We start from the raw sequence: 18,852 nt of genomic DNA, 5'->3' as shown, positions 1-18,852 counted from the left end.
GCTACAGCCGGGAAAAAGTGTATCCTACAAAACTGGAGATCTGAATTTCCTCCCTCACACAGGCAGTGGTTAAATGAGTAACATCCTTTAGTAAACCTGAAAAGATCTTGTATAGTGTGAGGAGGAATCCAGCAACTTATGAATAAATATGGGACTCCTTTTTGGCCTTATTACCATCATTACACCTCCTTGGCTACTGAATTAGTATGATACCTGTCTTCCTGTGCTCCGACTATCTGCTTAGTGTACTAATATATACTTTATTAATACACATTAGGACCTCATACCTTACTTGATCAAATTTTATTTTTGCTATTTTTCAATTGTGAATGAGGAAGAAATTTTTACCGTACCAGTTTTGTGGGTGGGGGGGGGGGAGGGAGTATTTTGTCTGATTTTTGTTTGCTTGTTTTTCTTTTCTTATGTGTTTCTGTATATAAAAATATATTTTTTGCTTCAATTAAAAAATCTATTAAAAAAAGAATTCAGAGTGTTATTGAACACTGTCCAAACCTGTGAACATTCCTACCTGACTTTATGTTGCAGGGTCATTGATGAAGCAGCTGAAGATGACTGAGTCTAGGATACTGATCTGATCATACTGCAGTGATGTCCCGGAACCGGGATGATTGACCTCCAACAACCACAGTCACTATCCTTTGTAGGAGGTATGACTCTAACCAAGGATGCATTCTCTCCTTGACACCCATTGTTTCAGTTTCAAAGTTTCCTGATGCCACCCTCACCTTGGGACCATGGCTGTGTGAGGGCTGAAGCTAAAGTGTCCTGGCAAAATCTGTACTGATCACTAAATAAGTAAGCGAAAACTGAAACACCACAGAAAAGGAAACCTGAAGTAAAATCAGAAAGTGCTGGAAACACTTAGCAAGTCAGGCGGCATCTGAAGAGGGAGGAATTGTTAACATTTCAGGTACAAGACCCTACATAAGAAGTGAATTTTTAACTTTCTTTTCAGTGTTAAGTGTTTCCAGCTTTTATGTTTGTAATATAAAGGAGCATATTATTGGCAATTGCCACTCAATGGCACTGTTAGTTGCACCTTCTACCACTGCTGGTGACTGGGAATAGACTGAGTGCGAGGTAATTAGCTGCATTACATTTGCCCAGCTTTTGTGAATGGGATTTCCAGTGTCGGCTCGATGCTATAACTGTGGTGGAATAGATGTTGGGAACACAAGGATACAACCATAAATAGATATAGCCAGAGGGACAGAGAAGAAGGTAAGTGCAGACTTCCTTACCTGCCTGGCTGCTCCGGGTACTTGTGCTTTGTATAAGCCTCTAGTGATGCGTATACCTTCTCCCTCAAAGATTCCACCTCTCCAGGGTTTGATAAGCCTTTAGCATCTGAACAGCATGTTGAAAATATTCACTTTAGAAGTATAAATTGCAGTTAAAATATAGGCATATAGAACAGACAAAATTCAAACATTTTGCCTGAACTTTAATTTCCATGAATGAACCTTCTGTTCAATTCCATGGCATATCTTCTCATTCATCTTATATGGAATCCCATGGGTCAAACCTCTTCCTGGTCAATACTGTCATGAAGACCTTCCTATCCAAACTCAGGTGTGTACAAATTCAACGAATCAAACCCTTTTTGGTGTCCCATCAGAGTTCAGAAATTTAGAGTTACAATTTTGTACAGCACAGAAAAAGGCTCTTCAGCCCATCATTCCCATGCCTTCTACACTAAACCCATTTCCCCTCATTAGGAAGGTATCCTTCTGTGACTTGCCTATTTAAATTCCACAATTCACACCATCTTCTCACAGCTACTATCAGGTAGGAGGTACAGAAGCCTGAAGTCCCACACCACGAGATTCATGAATAGCTCCTTCACTTCAACCATTTTATTCTTGAACCAACTTGCACAACCATAATCATTGTTCTTGTGCACTTGTCCATATGAGCTTGACCTTGTCTGAATGTCTCTTAAAAGTAGTGATTGTATCTGATTTCACCAGCTCCTTTGGCAGTAACTCTCAGATATTAACAACTCCTGTTTAAAAAAACTTACCCTAAAATCCCCTTTTAAAATCCTTCCTCTCACCTTAAACTCATGCTCTCTTTAATGGACACCATCCCTTCCAGCAAAGAAGATATAAATGAATCAAAGTGGTTTCAACTCACTGGAACAGCATGAAATCCTAATAGATCAAATCCAAACTAGTACAATACAAGGTTAGGCCTATAGTGACCCTAACCCGGTGTTCAACAGGTAATACAGTATATTTAGTTCAATCATTTCACTGTACTTTCTATTTAATTGTCCATGGCCCCATTTATCATAAAGTTGAATGTGTGGCTCAGGGACCCAAGTAGCTATGCTTAGTGATGGGTGGGAGTCATGAACCACCACACTTGGATATGCAGTGATCGAAGACCAGGCTGGTTTGGCCTGGCCTGACCTGGTCCTCTCTGTGACATTGTTAACATCCAACGTACCTGGATTGAAGAGAACGATGGCTCTAAGGCAGCCCAACTCTGTCTTGTCCATCTGCATGTCTTTCATCTTAGAAACCAGTTCAGTCAGAACCCTACCAAAGGTTGAAGAAGAAACAGTCACACTGCTGCATTTGGATGGCAACTTATTCTTGCTCATCCATTTTGGTTTCAAGTTTTAAAATTTGAATCATTGTGGCTACCTCCTCTCCCCTCCTGGTATCTGTCCAACACACAGCACTGATCCCTGCACTACTACCACACACACCAGTATCTCATCACCTCACATCACCCCAGCTGTGTGGTTGAATCACCGACAGGCTGGGCCCCAAGATTCTCTCCCCTATCCTTCTTCCACTAGGCCTCTCCTGAGCTCATCAACCAAGTGCAGTAAAGTGACCTAAAGTGACCTGCAATAAAGTGATCATGTTTGGGCTCAGAGACTTTTTGTTTCCCCTGATAAAGCTGCTGGAGAAAGGCCTTAGGCACTGCCCAATGTTCAAGGATGTGACAGCTTTTATCCTTTGCCAAGCCCACCATTGGACAGTGGTGCAGGGGGATGGAGCACCATGTCTCTATTGTGGGCAAAGGAAGTATAAATCAAAGTCTGTGATGGCTTAAGGAATAGGTACATTGGGACACAGCATGATCCCCTTTGCCCATATGGGGATGCCCATATGCTCAGACATAGTGGCACAGGAGGAGACTAGGCATTCAGATGCAGGGGCACAGGTGCCAGACAAGTAAACTCCCCATTTATTGAAGTGACCAATTGAACTGAGGCCATGCGGCCCATCATGTACCTGCCAGCTCTCTGAAGCAATCCCACTTTCCCTCTTCTTACTTCCTGATATTTCTGTATAACTCACTCTCACATGTGGCTGTAAGCTGCCCTCTGATTCTGTTGTAATTGACCTACTCTATGGGGTAATTACAGTTCCCCTCACTCACTGCCTCCATTTGCAAAGATCACAGCTAGGAACCTGGATGCATTGGGTGAAGGTGGGTTGGGGAGGAATGGGCACAGTATCACCAGCCGGCTCAATGGCCTGCACCATCACAGTAAATGCCGGCCAGTCAGAGGGAGAGGAAGCGCTGCATGGGATAGGACACAAGCACAGGCTGTGGGTTCCCTACCTGTCAAAGATGGAGCCGACGCCAGCGCTGTGGGCACTGCTGCGGTGGACGTGCAGCCCTGTGGCCAGGAGAATCCCATCCTTCACAGAGATAGAGCGATGTGAGAAAGAGGCAATGAGCAGCTCATTCCAGCCTGCAGGAGAGAAGGCACAGAGTGATCCCCCACACCCACACCAGATGGAACTCTATTGAACACTAGGGCTTCCCAGATCCAACCTAACCGATGTATTCACACTCTCCCTGATCACCAACTCTAAAAGCCCACTGTATCTTCTTTTCCTCTTGCAGTCCTTGCTGTTGGCTTTGGTTTATTATTGTCACGTGTACTGAAATACAGTGAAAAGCTCTTGCATGGCATCCAGACACATCATGCCATTTCATAATTGGGATGTAGTAAGAAGAATACAGAAAGCAGAATATGATGTTATAATATAGAGAAAGTGCAATGTAGGTGGACAATAATGTGCATGGGCTACGACAAGCTTAGCTAAGAGATCTTTAGCGCATGAGATGTCTATTCAAGAATCTGGGATAGAAGCCGTCCTTGAGCCTGGTGGTACGTGCTCTTAAGCTTTATGGGAGAGGGGAGAAGAGAGAATGACTGGGATGGGAGGGCTTTTTGATTATGTTGGCTGCTTTCCCGAGGGAGTGGAAGATGTAGATGGAGGCAGTGTAAGAGAGACTGGTTTTTGTGATGAACTGTGCTGTGCTCACTCTTCCTGCCTGACTTCTGCTTCCCAGAGTCTGACTCTAACTCTCTCCCTTCCCATCTTCACTGCATACTCTCTTCCTCAGCTCAGTTCTCCTGTTTCAGTGTGATGACCACTATTCAAAGTTTGTTCCCTTCCAGGTGACAGGCGGGGATTCGGCACATCCACTCACCTGCCCGAAGTAGAATGACTTGATCGTCAAGAGGGAGGTCGGAGAAGTGAGGAATCCTCTTGGCCCATTCCACCAGCGTGAAGAGCTGCTTGTCTGCCGCTTGACAAATGTTGGTGACCGGATCATTGGACTAATGGGTGGAATAATGACCGGTATTTTTGAAGATTAAGGCACGTCACACAAGCAAAAAGAAAATAATCACCACTAAGTATTATTCAGTGTTTGTCTTATTTTCCAACCCTCCTCTGATAATGTAGATATCCTCACTGCGGACAAAATCAGGCCCTTCGGGGTTGGAAACTGCTCTGTAGGAAGAGGGAGAGAGCTCACAGAACTAGGAGAGGAAGTTGCTTATTTGGGGCAGTCACTCAAGTGGCTGAACTCAATGACTGGGACACGGCAACTCTCTACCCTAGTGCTCCTTTGTTTGGTGTATTGAGTAGATCAGGAGGAGAGAGAAAAAGGACGGAGGGGGAGCAGTTTACCTCAAACTGGAGAATTCAATGTTCATGCCATCAGGTTGTAGACTACCCAGGGGCAATATGAGATGCAGTTAGTCTCACCCTGGCAATGGAGGAGGCCAAAGAATTGAAGGTGAGAAGGGGAAGATTTAAAAAAGACCAGAAGGGGAAGATTTAAAAAAGATCTAAAGGGGAATTTTTCACACAAAGTGTGGTGGCTCTATGGAACAAGTGTGTAAAATTACAATGTTTAAAAGATATACAGACAAGAACATTGAATAGAAACATAGTTTCTAACATTGAATAGGAAAGGATATGGGCCCTCTACACAGATGGGATTAGCTCAGTTAGCCACTTCAGTTAATGTGGACGAGTTCAGGCACAACTCTCTAACTTCCAGGCCATGGGATAGTAGGTGGCTGTAAAAATTCTCTCCCCCCAGCCGAGCCCCTGGTAACTTGGCTGATAAAGTGAAAGCTTGGTTATAAGTCACGTACTAGACCTGATAGGTATCTGACACTCTCGACTTATATTACCCAACACACGTTGATAAAACATTACAGCATAAAGAAGTTGGAAAGTGTTATGTGAGTACAGGCAGGGCTACAATGAGCTCCTCCAACAGCATTCATAACTAGACGTAACAGACACAACACAGGAAGCAAATGTAACACATCAGATGTGGAACACAGTTATTGGAGAACAGTAGGGGATTTCTATCTTGCTAGTTGGAGATGTTTGATTGTAGAATGTCAACTAAACCAGCTATTTACTTCTCAACCAGAGACACAATCTTTTTTTTTTAAAATTGCCGTATTTAGAAACATAGAAAACCTACAGCACAATACTGTGGCCCTTCTGCCCACAATGCTGTGCCAAACATGTACTTACTTTAGAAATTACTTTGGGTTACCCATAACCGTCTATTTTTCTAAGCTCCATAAACCTATACAAGAGTCTCTTAAGAGACCCTATTGTATCTGAAAATTTGTGTTGGGGTTCTTACATTGCAACACTCCTAGAGTATTCTATTGACTGTAAAGCTCTCTGGGATATTCATAGGAATGGTATAAACTCAAGTTCTTTCTTTAGTATGCATTGCAGTTGAGCAGAAAGTCACTGCTGAGACTTTCATCCAAAGACCTCCAGTTTTTGTGAGCAGTCTTTATCTGTAAGCACACTGCACAATTCATTGACTGTATTATATATCAACAATGATCTTTGTGTTTTGGGGGTTGTAAGTAGGGGTGGATGAGCCTGTGCAGGTATAACTTCACTCTGATCCTGGGAACATCTTCCTCCATCCCATGCTCACATGAAGTGACAGTCTGACAGTAACCAGTAGAGGGCAGAGACACACAATTCACAACTCATATTCCCATAAGCACTGCTGTGCATTGAATTACATGGTGCAACACTTGTCGCTACATCTCCTCCTTCACAGCACCCAGGGAGACAGACAGCACTTCCAGGTGTGACATAGCTTCATGTGCCGCTCTTCCAACCTCACCTGCTGCATTTGGTGCTCCTAATGTGGGTTCCTCAACATTAGTGAGGTGAAACACCGACTAGGCAACCGTTTTGCAGAGTCCCTGTGTTCGGTCCATAAATGATATCCTGAGCTCCTGAATGCATGCCATTTCATTTGCCCTTTCGATTCCCATCCTCAGACTTCTCCATGCCGGGATGAGTCCTGATGCAAACACCACCTCATATTCTCTCTGGTAGTCTACAACTCATTGGTATGAACATTGAATTCTCTATTTTTCAGTAACTCTCACTTCCAGTATGTTTTCCTGCCAGCAACCCCCTCTATCCCGCTAATCTACTTCCAGTCTTTCCAATTTTTCCCTTTTCTCATCTTCTCTAGCCCCCATCACCCATTTACCCCTCCCCCCTCTTCCCCACACTTTGATTTTCTTCCCCACCCAATCTGGTTCTAGTTCTATTCACCTCTCCCTTAATGGTTCCTCTTTTACTCATCCAATTCCAGTACTGGTAGCCCTTTGTACTGCTGCTTATCTCCTTCCAGAAGCTCTCTCCAAATTTCACCCTTTTTGTATGTCTGCTTCCATTAATCACCCAACTGCATTTGCCTCACAATTCCTCCCCTCCCCTTACTTGATTCCCATCTCCCTGTCTACCTTCACCTCTTTTCAATCATCATTCACAGGCCCCATCAAACCACTCTTCCTCTCCACTCTCAGTCCTGATGCAGGGTTTCAACCCAAAATGTCAACAGTTCCTTTCACCCATTACCCTCTCCGACTGATCCACTAAGTTTCTCCAGCAGATTATTTGTTGGTTTTGAATTATAAAAAGTAACAAGTAACTGCCTAGTTTAAATCTCATCTAAGAGTTAGATTTCACTTCTAATGAGTTCCTCCCACACTGACTGCCTCCTGCAGTGATTTCAAGTTTGACAATTAGAAGTTTTCCCACAGTCCTGACTAATCTAATGCCTTCTCCCCACTCACTGTCACCCTCACACACTGTTCCTTCTTCTTTACCTGTTTGGTGTTTAGTAACCCTCCCACAGCCACACTGCAATACTGCCTTTTACTGTTGTCTGAAACACATCAATACACACACACTCACTGAATGATCTCCCAGTATCAGTATCATGCAATCTCAATCCAAAGAACTCCCTGTCTGTATCATGACAGGCTCCATTCCCTGTACCTATTTCCCCACCCTAACTGTCAGTGACTACTTGTGGGAGTTTTGGAAGTCTGCCTCACACTTACAGTCAGTTCCTTGCACACCAACACAATTCAGACAATTGCAACTTTACAATCTTGTGCAATAGACACTAGAATTTGGAGTAACACACTGGAGGAAGGTAGCATCTATGGAGGGAAATGGACAGTCAATGTTTCTGTGTGAAATCCTTTATCTAGACTGACCCAGTTCTGATGAGGGCCTCAACTGAAATGTTGACTGTCCATTTTCCTCCATGGCTGCTACCTGACCCACTGAGGATTTACATTATTTTCTGTTTTTATTTTAGATTTACAACATCAGTAGTGTTTTCCTTCTTATTGTTCTTGGATTTCCTCTCATTTATCTCTCTATTCTGTATTCCCATTCATTGTAATACACACAAAATGCTGAAGCAACTCAGCAGGCCAGGCAGCATTGACAAAAAAGAGTAAACAGTTGACATTTTGGGCTGAGACCTTTCATCGGGATTGGAAACAAGAGATTAGAAGGTGGGTGGAGAAGAGGAGGAAACTGGGAGGGAGGAAGGGGTGAAGTAAAGAGCTGGGAAGTTGATTAGTGAAAGAGATAAAAGGCAAGACTAGGAGGAATCTGAAAGGAGAGGACAGAAAATCATGGAAGGAAGGGGGAGGAGCACCAAAGGGGGTGATGGGCAACTAAGGTCAGAGAAGAGAAATAGGAATGGGAAAATTCCAGAAGGCAAATACCAGAAGTTTGAGAAATCAGTGTTCATGCCGTCAGGTTGGCAGCTACCCAAATGGAATATAGGGTGTTGTTCCTCCAACCTGAGTGTGGCCTCATCACGGCAGTAGAGGAGGCCATGGACTGACATGTTGGAATGGGAATGGGACGTAGAATTGAAATGTGTTGCCACCGGGAGATCCCTGCTATTTCTGGCAGATGAAGCATAGGTGCTCGGCAAAGCAGTCACTCAATCTACGTTGGGTCTCACCAATATACAGGAGGCCACACCAGGAGCACTAGGCACTGTAGATGACCCCAACAGACTCACATGTGAAGTGCTGCCTCACCTGGAAGGACTGTTTGGTGCCCTGAGTGGTAGTGAGGGAGGAGGTGTAACAACGGGTGTAGCATTTGTTCTGCTTGCAACAAGGATGTGTCCGGAGGAGATCAGTGGGGAGGGAAGGGTAGACAAGGGAGTCACATAGAGAGCAATCCCTGCAAAAGCAGAAAGTGGGAGGGGTGGTGGGAGAAATGTGCTTGGTGGTGAGATTCTGTTGGAGATAGCAAAAGTTATGGAGAATTACGTGCTGGATGTGGAGGCTGATGGGGTGGTAGGTGAAGCAGGAATGGTCTCTTGTTCTCATTCATTGTCTTCAGACAAGTCAGGTGTGATTAAAAACCCTCAACATGCTCTCACAACCTCCTCCACCACCTTTTCCTCTCCCTACTCCTCCCCTTTTACTGTGGCTCAAACATACTCCTTTCATTTCTGATGGTCATTAACCCTGTTTCCGGCTTGCATATGCTGCCTGACTTGCTGAATGTTTCCAGCAATTCCTCTTTTTCAGATTTTCAGCACCTGCAGCATTTTGCAGCCACATCGTTAATCTGATTTACCCAAGATAAGTATCAATAAAATAAAAATTAGGTGTAAATGGAAACAAATTCAGTGATAAATCTTCCATAAACTGTGCCCCATTAAGGTATATTTAGCATAGAACAACACCCAGTGGAATCCAATGTTAAATTCTTTCCTTTCAGCATGGTCATACCACAGTCATAGTTATGGACTATACAGAGACAGGTCATTCGGCCCAGCACATCCATGCCAACCTTTTTGCCCACAGACACTAATCCTATTTGCCCACATTAGGTTTGTATCTTTCTACGTCTTGCCCAAATGTCTCTTAAGAGTAGTGATAGAATCTGAGTCCAACACCTCCTGTGGCAGTGCATTCCAGATATCAACCACACTCTGTGTAAAAAAAAAGCTTCCCCTCAAATTCCCTTTAAAGCTCCTCTCACCATAAACCTGTGCCCTCTTGTTTTTAGAAGTCCTACCTTGGGGAAAATGATTCTGACCATTTCCCCCTATCTGTGCCTCTTATAATTTTCTATGCCTCAATCAGGTGAAAACGGTATCAGCCTATCCTATCTTTCCCCACAGCTAAAAAGTTCACTCTTTTAAGCATATCCTGGTGAACCTCCTCTGCAGCCTCTCCAGTGCAACTTTACCCTGTGGTAATCAGAGCTGCATGAAAGACTCCAAATATAGCATAACTTAGTGTTTTGTAAAGTTACAACATTAAGACCCAACATTTATATTCTGTGCCACAACCAATGAAGGCAAGCATGCCAAATGACTTCTTCAGCACCCTAACAGCCTGCATGCCACTTGTCACCCTCCTGTAAGTAGCATGGTCAAAATGTACAAGGGGATTCACATAATGTTAACATTGAACATTAAGATCCCAAATCCAGTTAGAACAAAAATTATCACAAAAATTATGTGTAATTTATGTTTAATTTCTACTTTTTTATAAATGCTGCTTATATGATGCTATGTGTCTGTGATGCTGCATCTGCACACTAATATTTAACTTTTTATCAAAATAAACTCAACTTTGACTCTCTTGTTAATCAGGTGTATTTTTACGCCTAATTGATAAGGTGACATAGTAGAGCAGCAGGTAGTGCTGTTGCCTCACCGCTTCAGGAATGCAGGTTTGACTGCAACTTTGGCTGCAGTCTATGTAGAATTTGCACGTGCCTGCATTCTCATTTCCTCCTACACCCCAAGTATGTGATGCTTGATAGGTCACTGTGAGCTGTCCCTGGTGTGTTGGTGTGTTGGTAGGCAGTAGAATATGGGAGGAGAATGAACTGAGATTGAGAGACACAACAGAGGCTAAAAGTGGAGCAACACAAAAATGCTGGAGTAACTCAGTGAGTCATGGAGCATCTATGATGGGAAATGGACAGTCGATGTCTCAGGTTGAAACTTTTCTTCAGGACTGTTATAATTCAGGACAGACCTGTAGCATTGACTGTCCATTTCCGTCCATGGATGCTGCCTGACCAGCTGAGTACGATTAGTGCGAGTGAGTGGTTTATAGTAAGCACAGACTCAGCAGGCTGAAGTGCCTGTTTCCCATCTGTATGGCTCAATGACTGTCACACCTTAAACACCCATTAATCTAAACTGAATCAAACCAACTTATCAGCAACATTTAACCCTTTCAAACCTGGTAAGAATTATGGAAGAGTCCTACTCTGCCTCTGGTCGGGTGCTCTGCTCTGCCCTTAGTTGGGTGCTCTATTCTGCTACTGGTCGGGTGCTCTGCTCTGCCACTGGTGGGTGCTCTGCTCTGCCCCTGGTTGGGTGCTCTGCTCTGCCCCTAGTCGGGTGCTCTATTCTGCCCCTGGTCGGGTGTTCTGTTCTGCTACTGGTTTGTGCTTTGCTCTGTCACTGGTTGGTGTTCTGCCCCTGGTCAGGTGCTCTATTCTGCTACTAGTTGGGTGCTCTGCTCTGCCTCGGTTGGGTGCTCTGCTCCGCCTCTGGTTGGGTGCTCTATTCTGCTACTGGTTGGGTGCTCTGCTCTGCCCCGGTTGGGTGCTCTGCTCCGCCTCTGGTTGGGTGCTCTATTCTGCTACTGGTTGGGTGCTCTGCTCTGCCTCTGAATGGGTGCTCCAATCCTACTCCCTCAGTGGCAAAATAAGAATGAGAGCCCTAACCTTTCTTTAGTCCAACTTCACAAAGAATTAAACCTGTGCACTTCAACCTGAGAGAGAAAGTGGGAACGGGGGAGAGACTGTGGTCAGTTGCCCTTCCTGATGATAATGAATTGGTTTCCGAATGTTGTGCTGAGCTATATTGTGAAGCTGACTTCCAATTATAAACACAAAGAAAACATATTTGCAGGCAATTTAATTTCAGTGATGAAGATCTGTGGGAGCTCTTGTTGCAATGCCTAAATTTGCCAATTATTTTCCTATCAAATAATTCCTGAAACTGAGCATAGCCCACACAATGGCAGTGAGCAGAGCACTATCTAATTTGCTCTATTACCAGGCACAGCAGGGCACTCTTCATCTCAGAATTAAGTGGCTATTTCATGTAAGACTAGTCCAAATAAATTGTAGGGTAGGGTTTTCTCATTCTCTCTGTTTTAGTCCCAGTTCCTGACAGTGATGAGACCAGGGCTCGGAGCTTCTCCCCATACCCTGGTACCATTCCTGTCCTGATCATTATTTCGATATTGGAGGTATCTGTATACAGGAACACTCACCTCAGTTCATGAAGGAATCCTCAACTGGTGAGACTAGCACACACCCTCCCAACAGGCATGAGGACATGATTCACACATGGGCAGAACCAGCTGAGGGGAACACCCACCAGGGAGAACTTTGATGGGGACACGGTTGCAGACAAGCATGCACACAGAGCCATGGAGACAGTGGCAGGGAATATGCAGTGATACTTCTGTGTTGAGTTGCTTCTGCTATCCTGATTTACATTTTTAACACAGACCAGCTCATCATATGAACCTCTTGGTCCCCATAGTCAACATCAATGGTCACGAATAGTAAAAAAAAAACAGAATGCAAGCCTGTGGAGCCCCTTGAGTCTGACAACTCAGAGATCAGAAAACACTGTAAATATTCAGCAAGTGAGGCAGCATCTGTGGAGGGAGAAATGTTACACATTGAATGGAAAACGTTTGAAATCCACGATTTTTCTAGTTGATTTGTCCCCACTGATGCTGACCTTCCTGCTGGGTATTTCCAGCATTTTCTGTTTTATTTCCAAATTTAAAGCATCTGCAGATTGTTTCCCCAAATGTTCCTAGCTGGTCCTGAACTTTCCCAACCTTTACCTATATTCCCAAGATGTCCAACAGTTTATTGATCTCACATCAAATGACTGAACGAAGGATTTCAGCCTCACATCCCTCTGTGTGCAAGGCTTTACCACAGGGCTCTGCTGCCTAGTTTTATTCTCTCTTCCAAGCCATCCACTAGCTGATCCACAGCGAGGTTATTCTTTCCAGGTCCAGAAGGTACCACACCAAATTAGGAGGGTGGTTAATTATACTTGCCAACTGTAAGCAATGTCTATTGTTCATAAGGGTAGGTACCTCATGGGTTATATAGGACACAGTACAATACAGCACAGGAACAGGCCCTTCAGCCCATCATGCCTATCTATGCCAGTCATGATTACAATTTCAATTGCACACCTGCCTGTATGTGGTCCACACACTCCATTCCCTCCCAGTTTATCTGACTGTCTAAAAGCCTCTTAAACCTTGCTATGGTATCTGGTTCCACCACTTTTGCAGGCAGAGGTTTTAGGAATTTGCTAAATTTGCCATGCATATCTCCTTTAAACTTTCCCATATCACCTTAAATCTATGTCCTCCAGTACTTGACATTTCCATCTTGGAAAAAGATCCTATCTACTTTATCCACTGAGGCTAGGGGAGAAAAAAACCAGAGGACATGGGTTAAGGGTGAAGGGGGAAAAGTTTAAAGGGAACATGGGGGGAGGCTTCTTCACACAGAGAGTGGTGTGAGTGTGGAATGAGCTGCCAGGTGAAGTGGTAAATGCGGGCTCCCTTTTAACATTTAAGAAAAACTTGGACAGGTATGAGAGGTGTATGGAGGGATATGGGCCGGGTGCAGGTCAGTGGGACTAGGCAGAAAAATGATTCGGCACAGCCAAGAAGGGCCAAAAGGCCTGTCTCTGTGCTATAATGTTCTATGGTTCATCCCCTCTGTACCTACTTCCAAGCACCTTAAAATTGTGCCTTCTCGTGTTAGCCATTTCAGCCCTGGGAAAAAGCCTCTGACTATCCACATGATCAATGCCTCTCATCATCTTATACACCTCTATCAGGTCACCTCTCATCCTCTGTTGCTCCAAGCAGAAAAGGCCAAGTTCACTCAACCTATTCTCATAAGGCATGCCCCCCAATCCAGGCAACATACTTGTAAATCTCCTCTGCACCCTTTCTATAGCTTCCACATTCTTCCTTTAGTGAGGTGACCAGAACTGAGCACAGTACTCCAAGTGGGGTCTGACCAGGATCCTAAATAGCTGTAACATTACCTTTCGGCTCTTGAACTCAATCCCACGTTTGATGAAGACCAATGCACCCTAGTATGCTTTCTTAACCACACAGTCAACCTGTGCAGCAGCTTTGAGTATCCTATGGACTCAGACCCCAAGATCCCTCTGATCCTCCATACTGCCAATACTATATTCTGCCATCATATTTGACCTACCAAAATGAACCATCTCACACTTAACTGGGTTGAACTGATGTTACTACAATTACCACACATGTGCTTGTGCATATGACAATAAACTTGACTTTCACATTGACTTCGACTAATAAGGTTCCTTTACCCTTTTTACAGTCCAGAAGCCCAGACAGCAAGAAGACAAGTCATCCATCAGTGGTATTGAGGTCACAGATGTCAGATGATTCTGGCACTGGTGAAAGGTGCTCAGTCACTACTGCCAGTACTGGGTGGTGCCTATCAGAGGTAAATTGCCACTGCTGCATTCAGTTGTCAGAATCACGCCTCAACATGAGTGTACCTGTCACATGACACAAACCCATACCACAAGGTCATTGAGACAGTGGCCACAGGTACAGTGATGGGAGGGCCCACAAGGTGTTAGGCAGTGAGAGAAGGTAAGTCTAGACTTATCAATTAACTGATAAAAAATTCCACTATCCTTATCATAGAGGTTAGTGTGACACTATCACAGCACCAGATTTGACTTCAATTCCCGCCAATGTACAGAGAATGTACACTGTCTGTACATTCTCTCCATAAATGCATGGGTTTCCTCTGGGTGTTCTGGTTTCCTCACATGTTCCAAAGATGTACAAGTTAGTAGGTTAATAGTCATGCGTGTGTAATTGGGCAGCGCGTACTTATTGAACCAGAAGAGACTGTTACAATGCTGAATCACAAATAAAATAAACAAAAATAACATAAAAAATAAAACAATTGAGTAGAAAGAGAGCCAAAGGGGAATTTGTACTACATACCGAATTTCCTGGACTGGCCTCCACGTACGTCTCCGTCTTGGGCTCCACAGCCAGCTCTGCTTCTAGAATCTTCTCTACTGGCATGTCATCATTAACACTGCTGCTGGGCTCTAACTCATTGTCACTTTTCTCCTTACCCCGCTGACGCTCCTCCTGCACAGCTGCAAGTGAAGCAAAACTGACATCAAATGGGGACTCGGTCACCCTACCCCACCCTCAGTGTTCGCCCAGCCTGCTGCTCTGGCCCGAGACCTGCAGCTGCCAGTTCTTTCTGCTGTCAATCTGGTACACAGGTCCTGGCTGAGGCTTCAAGTCTCCCCTCTACTATCACACAGGGTGACTGGATGAGCCCTCAGTGTGCAGGAGTTGGGCTATTCCCATGCACCTCAAATGCCCCAAATATCCAAGGTCACCCTCCACTAACTCTAGCTGCATCCAGTTCCCACCATTTGCTGTTCTCCCGTCTTCTAGCTGTTGAAAAGCCTCAACAGCTTACTAATGTTTTACTGTGCCTAACCCATCTGTTACTGCTGAGGAGTGTGTGATGGGACTGTGTAGAGGGAAGCTTTACACTGTATCTAACCCTTTGTTCTACCCTCGGAGTGTGTGATGGCACAGTGTGAGGAAGCTTACTCTGTGTCTAATCCCTCTGTCCTGGCCTGAGAGTTTTGTGATGGGACAGTGTAGAGGGAGCTTTACTCTGTATCTAGCCCTCTGTCCAACCCTGGGAATGTGCGATGGGATGGTCTAGAGGATGTGTCTTCCCTCCCCTGTCCCTGTTGGCTTATATGGACAGCCTGCTGTGATGTGACCTACCTTCTCTCTTCATGCCGGTGGCCAGGCATTTCTGATAGCGGCAGTACTGGCAGCGGTTACGCTGGCGCTTGTCAATTATGCAGTCCTTGGTGTCCCGGCACGTGTAGGTGAGGTCTTTGCGCACGGTCCGTTTAAAGAAGCCTTTGCACCCCTCACAGCTGTACACTCCATAGTGTTTTCCTGCAGAGGGGGAGTCCACAGGTCAGGGCCAGTGTGGGGAGGAGATGGTCAGCCCTCCAAAAACCCGATGGGAAGGCTCTGCCATGATTATACAGAGATTACATCACAGCAGATCATCCCAGCAGATCTCGGAAACCCTTGCCATTGGGTATCACCTCTTTCTCCCTCCCTCACATCCCCAACCAGCACATCTCTTCATCTGGTCCACAGCAACATCCACATTCCCATCCTTGTCTGTTTCCTAAAGGCTCTTATTTGATTTAATAAAGACTCATGCACAGACCTCTGGGCCCTTCATCACTCCACAATTTTTTCTCCTGGAATGGTCCTACCTGATTAATACACTCTCTCTGTTCTGGGATCATCATTGTAAATGTCTCGCGCACATTTCTCTGTTGCTTCACAAAGGCTAGTAGTGCTGTCAAGGATGCCTGCCACCCTGACCATTCCCTGTTCTCTCTGCTACCTGCTGAAGAAGATACAGGAACTTGAAAGCCCAGATGTCACAACTTAAGAACAGCTTCTTCCCCACTGTGTTCTAATTCTCTTTTACACCCCCTTTCTGGTGATGCTGATAATTCCTCAACTCTCTTGGTCATTCTGTTACTGTTATATTATCATTTCTTTCAGCACCACTTCAGATTACGCTAAAATCTTTGCAGTGTTGTATTTATTATTACCATGTGTACTTTGGGAGCTTTACACACACATGGAATTTCCTTACAGTGTTCATGATAAACTTAACTCATCTAGTTTTAATAGGCCCTCTAAAATCCTTTAATCTGCATGCTTGAGGCTTTGACAGTGCTAGACTGGCAGATTTATTTGAATTCGTCATGTTAGTTTAATTAATACACCTACATAATTTAATTAATTTTTATTGTATAATGTTAACAGACAACCTGACAGAAGTTTATAAAATTGTGAGAGGCATAGAAAGGGTAGGTAGGCAGTTTTTTTAATAGGATGTAAGTATCAAATACAAGCGGGTAGAAGTTTAAGATGAGAAGAGTAAAGTTTAAAGGAGATATAAGGGGGGGGGGGTAAGATGATTTTTACACAGAGAGTGGTAGTTGTCTGGAATGGGCTGCCAGAGGAAGTGGTGGAGGCACAAGCGATAGCAGTATTTAAGTGGGGGGGGGGGGGGTTGAGACAGACATAACAGGCAAAGGAATGGAGAAATAGGTGCAAGCAGATGAGATTGGTTTAAATTGGTATCATGTTTGGCATAGGCAGGGCTTGTTCCTGCACTGTAGTGTTCTATGTTCTATGTGTCATTGTAACAGTAACACTTCTATGAATCTGGTAAGATTCAAGGTCCTGTGGGAAACATTACCAGGTGAATGAATGGGAATGAGGAGAAACATCAACCAGTGAATTGGCTGCTGAGCCATTGGGATTTCCCAATGGTCAGATGCTGGATTAGTGGAGATTTACTGGTAATATGATCAAAAGGATGCAAACTAAAACTGTCACATTGTTCAGACTTTTAGTGTGCAAGCTTGCTGCTGGATTTCTTGCAGTGAAAGATGAACTACAGTTTGGAAGGATTTGAGAGGCAGCATATTAATTTTCATTTTGGTGTACTTTCCAATGTTCTGTACAAGCTGAGCTTGCTCCAAGTCTAGGCACACTCCAGTGGAGTCTGTATGTTCTCCTGAGTGCTCCGGTTTACTCCCAGATCCCAAAGACATGGGAATTGGTGGGTTAATTGACCTTGGTGTGGGATTGAGTGGAAAAATCGGTGGGGAGTTAATGGAGAAAGGGAGGAGAATGAGTTAAAGGAAAATTAGTGGGACTGTTCAGTGGTCTGGTGTGGACTCAAGAGGTTGAATGGCCTTATTCTATGCAGTAGGTCAGGCATACCTTTTTCCAAGTGTCCACTTGACTAAAAGTAGAACTACCAGTAAATTAAACAAATACTGCCACTAAACCCCCTCTCCATCACTCCCATCACCACTCCCATCCCAACACCACTCTATCCTGCTGCCACCCCGTCCTGTCATCATTCCCCTCCAGTCACCACTCCTGTCCCATCACCACTCCCGTTCCAGCACCACTAAACCCTCTTTCTCCCCCACCTCCAACCCATCACCCCATTACCATTTTATACCTCCCATGGTCTTCTCATTCTGTGTTCTTTTTTGTAATACTTGTATACAATTTATGTTTAATGACTTGTGTATAATTTATGTTTAATGACTTGTGTATAATTTATGTTTAATGACTAGTGTATAATTTATGCTTAATTTATGTTTTTTCCTCTGGTGAATGCTGCTTATCTGATGCTCTGTGCCTGTGATCCTGCTGCAAGTAAGATTTTCATTACACCTGTGCACACATGGACTTGAGCAGATACCAACAAACCCAGGTTTGATTTTATCGTGCCTCACCTCCACCTGAGGAGTGAAGCTATCCTGGCACCACTGCCTCGCCCATCACATTTGACAAGAACAATGTACCTTTACCTTGGCACCTTGGAAGAACGTGTGAGCAATGTGTAGAGCGCATCTTTGGGATGGCGGAAGAATCGCAGAAAAGCTAGTTCCATTCTAGAGGAAATTCTTCAGGGATACTGGGAAGGATGGGACTGAATAGACTGAAGGGGCTAGCACAGACTGAACAGGCCACATGCAGTTCCAGGTGCTGACATCCCAGCTCCAAGTCAAGAATGGGTCACAGGGTCCACGGAGTCTCAGCTCTACCACACCCCACCCCCATCCCACTCTCCTTGAGAATGAGACCTTTTATTTTTGGAGAGTGTCGGGAGAGAACAGCAAGGTAGGGTACCATCACCCCACCCTACCCCTCTCGTGGGCCCCCATCATGACCTCGGCATGGGTGTTTGCCTCGCCATTTCCCACTAGCCAGCAGGTTGCTGCTGATGGAATGTGTCTTTGTGCACAGTGCTGTTGATTACGGCAGTCACTCATTTTCCTTGTTAGTCAAAATGCTTGGTGGGATTTACTAACTACATCACTCACAAATGCAGAGTGTCCTAATCAAAACATTCATAATGCAAAACATCTGAATGTAATTGCTGGGTTCATCAATGATTTAAACATTTCAAAGCTCGGGTTAGATCCCTGTGCTCTCATTTATATTAAAACCGAAAGCAATAGGTTGAATTTCTGCAGTGGTTTTCTGTCTTCAGA

The 18,852-nt window shown here is 44.5% G+C and overlaps 1 protein-coding gene across 4 annotated transcripts in view; it reads right to left on the bottom strand.

The window, feature by feature from the left end:
• The window catches only part of LOC140737298 (retinoic acid receptor RXR-gamma-B-like), a 272,784-nt gene that overhangs the window by 13,458 nt on the left and 240,474 nt on the right, over positions 1-18,852 (bottom strand). For all 4 annotated transcript variants that reach the window (XM_073063703.1, XM_073063701.1, XM_073063702.1 and 1 more), the window contains 6 exons: positions 15,518-15,697; positions 14,702-14,862; positions 4,489-4,618; positions 3,607-3,739; positions 2,473-2,564; positions 1,263-1,368 (listed from right to left, as the gene is read on the bottom strand). In XM_073063703.1, coding sequence (XP_072919804.1) covers positions 1,263-1,368; positions 2,473-2,564; positions 3,607-3,739; positions 4,489-4,618; positions 14,702-14,862; positions 15,518-15,697 — 802 coding nt within the window. The remainder of the gene's footprint in view (positions 1-1,262; positions 1,369-2,472; positions 2,565-3,606; positions 3,740-4,488; positions 4,619-14,701; positions 14,863-15,517; positions 15,698-18,852) is intronic.

This window comes from Hemitrygon akajei, chromosome 12 (genome assembly GCF_048418815.1).
Source record: "Hemitrygon akajei chromosome 12, sHemAka1.3, whole genome shotgun sequence".
Classification (NCBI taxonomy): Eukaryota; Metazoa; Chordata; class Chondrichthyes; order Myliobatiformes; family Dasyatidae; genus Hemitrygon; species Hemitrygon akajei.
This window is presented reverse-complemented; position numbering and strand designations above follow the sequence as displayed.